Source organism: Schistocerca gregaria, chromosome 3 (assembly GCF_023897955.1).
Source record: "Schistocerca gregaria isolate iqSchGreg1 chromosome 3, iqSchGreg1.2, whole genome shotgun sequence".
Lineage (NCBI taxonomy): Eukaryota > Metazoa > Arthropoda > Insecta > Orthoptera > Acrididae > Schistocerca > Schistocerca gregaria.
The window spans coordinates 773,708,052-773,717,711 of NC_064922.1; the positions used below are offsets into that span (position 1 = coordinate 773,708,052).

The 9,660-nt window shown below is 36.6% G+C and overlaps 1 protein-coding gene across 1 annotated transcript in view; it reads left to right on the forward strand.

Annotated features, from left to right (window-relative positions):
* The window catches only part of LOC126354137 (uncharacterized), a 39,097-nt gene extending 36,945 nt beyond the window's left edge, over positions 1–2,152 (forward strand). The window contains exon 6 of the mRNA XM_050003534.1: positions 1,736–2,152. Within this exon, the coding sequence (XP_049859491.1) occupies positions 1,736–2,008 (273 nt within the window). The 3' untranslated portion in view covers positions 2,009–2,152. The remainder of the gene's footprint in view (positions 1–1,735) is intronic.
* The last annotated feature ends 7,508 nt before the right edge of the window (positions 2,153–9,660 follow it).

Here is a 9,660-nt window from a genome sequence, read left to right on the forward strand (position 1 = left end):
TACGTGTTTGAACTTGAAAAATGTTGTTAATTGTTTTTTGAATCAACTGCAATTTTAGCAATGACAGCAGCCAAAATGAGTGAGAAAGAAGACCACGGAATGAAAATCTCATTCTCATCTTGTTATAGTGGTTCCTCGACGAAAGCGTGGCTCATTGGAGGAATAATTTTTAAACAAGATGGTATGACATGCGATAGTAGAATTAGAGTTCATAAGGTTTTTGTTAGTTATGTAAAAACTCTGCGCGACCTTTTCCGTTACAACTATTTTTCTCAGTAAATGTTAAGAATGACTCAAGCAGCTAAGAGTTAGGCCACTGGAGACAGCTAATTGGCTATCTCAAGGTATTAGCAATTAACAGTCTACGGATGCTTGCGTTTTAGTATAGCAGAACATCTTAGTTGAAGTCTACGCCTCCAGGAATATAGGCAGGCAGCCATAAATTTTGTACATCTTTCCTTAAACACACTGAAATACATAAAATTTTGAATTCATATTTTGGAAAGTTAAATATTAACAAATAATATATACAGGTATTTTCCCTATATCTCACATTACTTTTTCGTGACTGCATTCGATATTATATCGGTACATCGCTGCGCCTTGCCTTTTAATATAACAGCTACGATCCCTTAAATTCTCCGTTTAATAATAATGCAGAAAAATGGCGGATTCTGACCTGTTCGCTCACATGCAGACACCAGAACACGTAGAAGAAGACATCGAATATATGAACATGAAATAAAATAATTGAGGTGCACAAATCCTATAGATGTTGCATAAAAGCATACTAACTGTTTCTTAGCTTTGTACGCGGGGCTCTGTACACAGATGAATGTTTTAATTAAGCTATGGTTGGGTGTTACAATAAAGCAAGTCACCAATGTGTAATTACACCCGCAAATTTCATGAGAAAGAATCATCTGAATTAAATTTCAAGAATAAAGCCATGAAATTAGAAGTATTCTATACAGAAGAATGCGACAATAATTACGTCTTGTTCCTGCCACCACCGTACCTATTAACTAAGATTGTGTATACATCAAACAAAGTATTTTAGATAACAAATGACTTACTCATTTATAGTCCTGTTTGATGTTATTCTGAAAGTTTATAATTAACAACTGATGCCTTCTTATGTAAATATTAAATAAACAAATTTCGAAATAAATCCATAAGATGAGAAACAATGACGTTATTTGAAAATAACGAATATCATATTATTCATGTTATTACAACTATATGAATGGTAAAATAATAATAATTCTGAATTTTTTTTGTTTTGTACGATAAGTTTATAAAGGGTATTGGGTGATCCATTGCTTAAGTGCATTGACAGGTTCTACGTGTAGCGAAAGATGTTCCATTAGAATTATTAATACTTTCAGAAAAGAATTCCTCACACTTAAATTTATATTTATTATTAAGATATTTCTAACTCTCAGAAAAATAAAATTCTTGAGCTACCAAGCCTGTACTTTATATCTTCTTTATTTCTGCCATCGTCAATTCTATTTCTGCCCAAATGTGTCTAATATGTTCATCTGATCACGTCAGCATTAAATTATTTAATAATTAAGAATTATTCTTCTGCGCTCCACAACCATTGTTTTACTTCTGTTGACATTTATCTTAGAGCGACTCTTCTACTGACAGTGGAACTCTTCTGTCGCCAGAGACTGATCTGCTGTTTCATCGGCTAAACATAATATTGTTGTTTCTCGTGCGCCCACAGAACGCAGCAGAGAGGAAGCAGCAGCTGGTGGAAGCCGCCAAGCCATTCGTTGCTGCCAAACTGCGGCTGGACATCAACGCTCCAGTGAGCACGACAGAGCCTATCGAGCAACTGGTGCCACGTGTTGGTCCACCTCTCGGCGGAGGGTCATCAAACGGGGGCGCAAATAACTCCTCTTCCTCCTCAACCTCCTCCTCGACCTCCTCCTCCTCATCAGCATCTTCTTCTACCATGGAAGACGAATCCGCAAACAGAATAGAGCGATCTGGGTAGACCTTCTTCTCATCAACAGGTTTCCGTTCCTATTTTTCCTGCTCTCTTTAAATCTGCAACCGTCTTCAGAAATCTGCAATCTTTTATTTACGTTTTAGTTAGCAGTCATAGAAAATTGACTGTTTATTAATTTCAGGGTGCAACTCATACCTCATACTGAAATAAATGCCCGTTTTTCCTATGAGTATATATATATATATATATATATATATATATATATATATATATATATATATATATATATTTAGGGTACACCATATGTCATACTACCACTTCAGAAAACTTAACAGTTCATTCACCTATAATATACACAAACATTTTACTCACTTTTTGTTCATTTTCACACAAATCTATCAGCATAGCAATTATTTCAGTTTCTTATCACAACATAACTGGTGCTAAGTGGAAGTTCCTACACAAAAATCTGGAAATGTTGGAAATGAAATGTCTCAGTTAGTATCATTGTTAGAGGTGGTTGGTGAGAAGCTTCTGACTGTCCTTTCGGAAAGGTTGTACATGTCGTGATCGGCTGGAAGATATGTGGTGAATCTTTTGTGATACTTGCCATTCAACTATGAATCAGATTCGATTTTCTGAGCAATCACAGCAAGTATTTTACTTTAGTCTGACAGTGGTGGCAGATAATACTAAATGAACGTGGGATATTTCGATACATGATATATTTATGTAAGTATATGTTATAGTCTCAAATGTATTAAGAATTTTGTAAAAATTGTTATTGTTAAGTAAAATACAGTCCGTTATTATTTACCACATTTAGTTTTAAGTTGTAAAGTGAATGCATCAATAAAAGGCATATCATCATTATGTGGCAGAAAAGTTCGTTCATACAATAAAAAGGAATTTAGTTTGTGTCGTTAATAGTTAATGTCCATGTATCTTGCGAATTTCAGTTGAGCGCAATGATAAAGCGTGTATGCATATGGGACTGTACATCAATAAGTTTTACATAATTTATAAATAAAGCTCTGTTGTTTTCCAGAATTGTCGACATTCCGGTGAACAGTCTGAGAGATCCATGACAGTTCAATGGGCATTCACATTACATCAACCACGTGAGTGTTGCAACTATAGGACACTGTATTTGAATTCACAGAGGGCCTGTTTCAGATCCCAAAACTGCCACACATTCAGGTTTACTGTGATTTTTTCAAATTACTTTAATAAATATAATGACAGATTAATACCAGTCCTTTCAACTATCTTTTTATTACAGTTATTTTATCCTTGTGATTTCCACTTTTGCTAACAGGAAAGCCCTATTTGGATCTTGCTATAAATGTCCACAAATGGTCGTCAATAACTGTAGACTTCTATTCAAACTTTGAAACACTGACTAGAAATATAATGCAAGAACACTGTAATCTTCTTCCATACATCTCTTTACTCGTGGACACTGTCTTTATGTACAAATACTTCTCGTCTTAAATTAATAAATTTTTATTGTTAGTTTCTTAATTTTTTGAAGGAAATACGGTTTTGGCTGATATCTTATTGTTACACTGGGCGTCTCTGATGGATACTTTCAGGCAAGGAACGGTTTACACCTTTCCATAACATGATATTAAGTTAACTTTTTTTAGAGAGTAATTCAGGACTGACTGTGTATGGTATCAATTTGGTAATTTGCAAAACAGAAGACGAAATTAGCAGCTAATTTAACGCAATAGTCTGTACTGAAATATCCTATTCAGAGCTGAACCCATAGAAAAATACCATATGTTTCCTTACATGATGGTATCCAAGTACATTGCCATTAGCTTAATGTATACTCGAACTATAATAACGCATATATCAATAGCCAACATTCTTCCACAAAATCGCTGTTAAAGCTATAAACGTTCAACGTTAAATAATAACCATAAAAAGTAATAATATAAATACCTGACACATGTTATCCATGAACCCCTCAATGTCGCAACATATAAAAGATAAATTAAATTAACATATACATGCAATCGAGCAAAGCTCTGCAGTTGTTTTGGACTTCGCGAGGATCTTCTCTCTCGCCGACGAAATGTAATTTTTCCGTGTTTTCCCCCAATAACTTTGTTCTCAACAACATGGAACAGTTTAAAAACGACAGTGATTTTCATGATTATAATACCAGAAGAAAGAAAGACTGTAAGTAGGCTGTTTAGGTTTTCTTGTTGGTAACGCCACATAGCGCTCGGTATGAAAAAATCACTGGCTGTGCTGTGTGCAGTCTGTGTTTAGTCTGCATTGTTGTCTGCCATTGTAGTGATGGGCAGCGGCAGCTGGATGCTAACAGCGCATAGCGTTGCGCAGTTGGAGGTGAGCCGCCAGCAGTGGTGGACGTGAGGAGAGAGATGGCGGAGTTTTGTAATTTGTAAGACTGGATGTCATGAACTACCATATATATTTTGACTATTAAGGTAAATACACTGTTTGTTCTCTATTAAAATCTTTCATTTGCTAACTATACCCATCAGTAGTTAGTGCCTTCCGTAGTTTGAATCTTTTATTTAGCTGGCAGTAGTGGCGCTCGCTGTGTTGCAGTAGTTCGAGTAACGAAGATTTTTGTGAGGTAAGTGATTTGTGAAAGGTATAGGTTAATGTTGGTCAGGGCCATTCTTTTGTAGGGATTTTTGAAAGTCAGATTGCGTTGCGCTAAAAAATATTGTGTGTCAGATTAAGCACAGTCGTGTGTAGATTGTTCTAAGGGGACGTTTCATATGGCGACCCTGCCAGGATACCTCACTGGAATCTTCTGATTTTTTTCTTGTAGTTTGTGTAATTAGTGTAGCTTTTGTTTATTGCTAGCGCGTAATCATAGCATTTCCTTTGTAGTTGCAGTCTTTCATTGTTGTACTGTAAAACAGTTGTGGCATGCATGTAGTTTTGCACAAAGTATTTCGCAGCTGCGCTTGCAATTAACTAGATATTATTTTCAGTGATATGTTAAAGTGTTCTCTTATTTTTGCTTTTCAAAATGTGCTTTTTTTGTGTTGTCGTGTGAAATATTGTGACAATAATGGCGTGTGGAAAACGTAATACTAGGCTCCAAAGTAAACTGAGAAATGACAGTGTAGACGAAAGCAGTGTGTTAGCGCCACCATGTAATGAATTAACTAATGTTCAAAGTAGTAATTTGGTAACTGTGCATAGGGAAATGGAGCGGGTTGCAAATAATGGTGTAGGGAGTGAAACAATTAGTGAACAGGAAAGCGTTATCGATCGATCGGTCGGCAACAGTTCGCCTCAGGATTCCGAAATGACAGGACACAATATTGCAAATACTGTACATTCAGGTTTTGCGTCCTCACCGTTTTCTCAAATAAGTCAAGACACATTTTCTGTTTTTCAAACTGCGAATATTGCCGGTGTAAATGCATTGCCGAATAGGACTAAGGAACATGTTTCAGACACCAGTGCATTGTTATTACAATTAATGCAACAAATGGGACAAAAGCATCAAAAGTTAGACATAATGGAACAAAATCTTCATAAGTTAGACACAATGGAACAAAATCAGAGACAAACACAGCAAATGCTTCAAAAGTTAGACACAATGGAACAAAATCTTCAAAAGTTAGACACAATGGAACAAAATCTTCAAAAGTTAGACACAATAGAACAAAAGCTTCAAAAGTTAGACACCACGCTTGAACAAACACGTGAAGATTTAACTAATGAGTTACATAACATTGAATCGAAATGTCAAAAAGTCTGTAATGACGTAAAAACACAAATTTGTGAGCATTTCCAACCTATTTTTTCGCGGCATGAAAATGCATTACAGAATCACGAAGTAGCCATAAAAGAACTGCAAACTATTGTTCATGAAAATCATGATACCTTGCAAGCTAAAATTGACTCAGTTGCATCTACCGATTCGGTTACGCAACTTGCAAAAACTCAAGCGAACTTAAAGGACACAGTAGATACTCTGAAAATTGGTTCAGAAAGACACACAGAGGAAATAATTTCACTGTTGGATAAAGTAGCCGAACTTTCAGATCAGTTCACTAACTTATCTACGAAGGTAGATGATGATCTGAATGACACAAAACCTGTAGCCTTCACTGACACTGAAGAGTATGAACAAATTAGGAAATTCAAACAGAATCAAAATCAAATCAACACACAGTACAAAAGAGAAATGCGGGAAGTACAAGATCAGTTGGCTCAAGTAATACAAGAATTACATATTTCAGAGGACACTCGCGCAACAGTATGGGAAGAGGGACATAGCAATACAGAACAACCACAAAATAATAACACAGGGCATTTCGGAAATCATGAAAGTAATTGGAAAAGTACACCGAATTTTGAGATGGAACCGCCGAAACGACCTAACAATGACCGATATGCGACCCGCCGACACGATGATTTTGACTATAAGCTGTTCATTACTACACGTAAATTCAAAACATTTAAGAATTCTGGCAACGACATTCATCCACAAGCGTGGCTCCATCAATTCTTTCATTGTTTTCCTCCCAACTGGTCACTAGAGCACAGATTAGAATTTATGTGTGCCTACTTAGAGAATGAACCAGCTGTAAGAATGCGATCGGTCATTCACGATTGCCACAGTGAAGGAGAATTTTACCATGCCTTCCTCTCAGCATATTGGTCCCAAACCACACAAGACCGAGTAAAACATGGCATCATAATGATGAAACATTTCGAACAATCTGAATTTTCCAGTCTTGTCAAATATTTTGAAGACATGTTACATAAGAATCAGTATCTTTCAAACCCATACAGCCCCTCAGAACTCATCCGCATTTGCTTAATCAAATTACCTGAACATTTACGACAGATTATTTTAGCAGGACGATGCAAAGACGACATTGAAGCTTTTCAGGGACTGTTACAAGAACTGGAAATTGACACTGACAATCGAACGCGAAAACAGGAACACAACAATTACAGGTCACACCTGTCACAATTCCGCGATGACAGAAATAATACACGACAAGGCTATTCGTACAACGTAAATCGTGACCAAAACGGACACCACCCGTATGACAACCGTTGGCAGAGTAGTAATTATTACAGGGAAAGATCACCTCTCCGCGGTAATGACTATCACAGAGACAATCAGAGAAACAGACAATATGGAAACCAAAATAATTATTATCAAGGGAGACGGAATAACTTAAGACGCAATGGTCCAGCGCGCAGTTACGATTCAGGGAGAAATTCTCCACCACGTGACCGACAAGAAAGAAACTACAGGAACTACCGACATGACGACAGACGATATAATCATAACGACAGACCGGAATTTCATCAGAACTGGCGGGATTCCAACAGGACAGGGCCCTCTCGGCAAGGTGAATTTGTAGAAGTTAGGTCTCCTAATCCCAATAACGACGCCCGCCAACAAAGAGGTAACAGACAATGACACGCACCGCAGGCAGCCACGTGCGTCGGCTGGCTCAGAGAAAAATAACATAAGACGCTAACCTTGAGAAAAATTTTAGCATTCCTTACCGACGTACACAACATGGTAATTGCTTTGAAGTTAAAACTTTGCGAACTAGAAAGCGTAAAGAATGGCACCACATTTCACATGTAAAACCGTTTATTGAAAGATAATCTGCTTTCTAACTTTGTCTTTGCCATAAAACATTTCACTTCACATTTCTAGTATGCTTTGTCACACTGAGAAACTGTTAACATACAACAATGTCTGAAGTTTACTATCCAGTCTAGAACCTACGGAACATATTTAGACAGTATTTACGAGTGCATTGTTATAGTGAACAGAAATCACTGTGTTATTGCGTGTTTACATTCTTGCTTGTTAGTTGCACGATTACGTAACGACTATAAGGCTGACATACTTAGAACAGTTACCAGTACTGCTAATGAGATTTTAATGCAACATTTTGGTTTACTTGAAAATAAATTCTGGATTTAAAGTTCTTTCTGTGAGATTAAAGATGACTTAGCATTTGGTTTCTTTGATAGCTACACGATTATATCACGACGCTACTAATATGTGAAATGATTTACATTGTTGCTTTTGCGGTGTATCTGTTTTATATGTGTACAGTTTTTCTGTATTATTCTGGAAAGTAAAATATGTTTTAGTAGTAAAGTTTGTGGTATAGCTACAATGAGACAGCCTTTTCTGTAGCACAACAATACGTTACAGTACAGTACTTACTTCATCACAGCAATAAGCGTAGTAATACGATATCTATACGCAAAGCATTTCACTTTTATTTATCATGAGATAAGTACATTGACTTCTGCAGAACGTAGCTTTTGGCGGACAATAACTACGACACTTCCACAGAGATTGTCTTACAGCAAGACGCACATTTAGCGCTACAGGACACGCATTAAACTATTTATTTTTCAACATATTTGAATTACAAAGAAAGTTTTCCGTGATACATTTCATTCCATTGCTGTAATCTGTAACACCTGAGGATATAATTACATTAATCCTCAGGGGGGTACACGCTTACTTTGTGTACCATGTGTTTGGCAAGCACAAGGTGCCCTAGCTAATATGGTATTTGCTTATACAACTCTACACATCGGTTCCATATTTATCCAACACATAAATTACACAGCTATCTGATCATTTAACTGAGAGAAACAAACATTTATTATACTACATCAGTGACAGATGTTTACGTAATTACACAGTTGGATAACTTCACACTTACGAAATTGTATTCTTTTCTGTACTTTGTGAACTGTTCATATTTTTCCAGAACCATTGTGATACTATGAGAGCTTTGAATGACGCATTTGGTATGGGATCATGATTTTTAAAGTACGTTTGACGTAGATGACACTTTTGACATGAGCAGCGAATTTTTTTTAGGTTTTGAAATTATTGGAGGAAGCTACGGAGATTTTGAGAATTTGACTGTGGTGTTATGATGTTATTATTACGACGACGATGTGAATTATGCTGCTGAAGTATGCTTAAGCTGATGCTATATGAGTTATTTGGTTATGCTACGTATCTGTTATGATGACATATTGAAGAAGTGTCGACGAATATACATATGTGTAATAAGGTAAGGAATAATGAGTAGTGGTTAGGGATTCTGGTTTGTGAAAAAGGATGTTGGAAACCAAGAATCGTACTTTAAGAGTTATGAAATGTGTGTATACGTGTGAATGTATCACAAGGCCGCCAAAAATTTTTGGACACTGTTATATTAATAGAATTTTGTTTCTACAGATGTGTAACGCAAATTCCTGACCTGTGAAATTTTTATATGAGACTGCCACTGTAGCGGAAACTGGAGTCGTAAATATTTCGGTAAGACGGTTAAGAGACCACCTGCGCGTAATGCGTCGTGGGCACCCAGCTGGGAGACAGCCACCAGGAAACAAGCCATTAGTGTGTGCCTTTCAGAGGCACAGGTAAAAACAAAAAAAAGAGGCCATTATCCTCGCTACTGACATTCCTTTGTAGAAAGCACCGCAAATACGACACGCTCATTACTGAGAAAGATACATCTGACACCTGATTATAACAAACGTCTTTCTACGACAGTTGAGAGAATTCTACTAACTTATGAAATGTCACCTGACTATTGAATGATATTTTTATGCTTTGTCCATAGTTGCTTATTTCATTTGATATCTGTTTTCCAGCTGTGTTGCATCAATGATTTTATAAAATA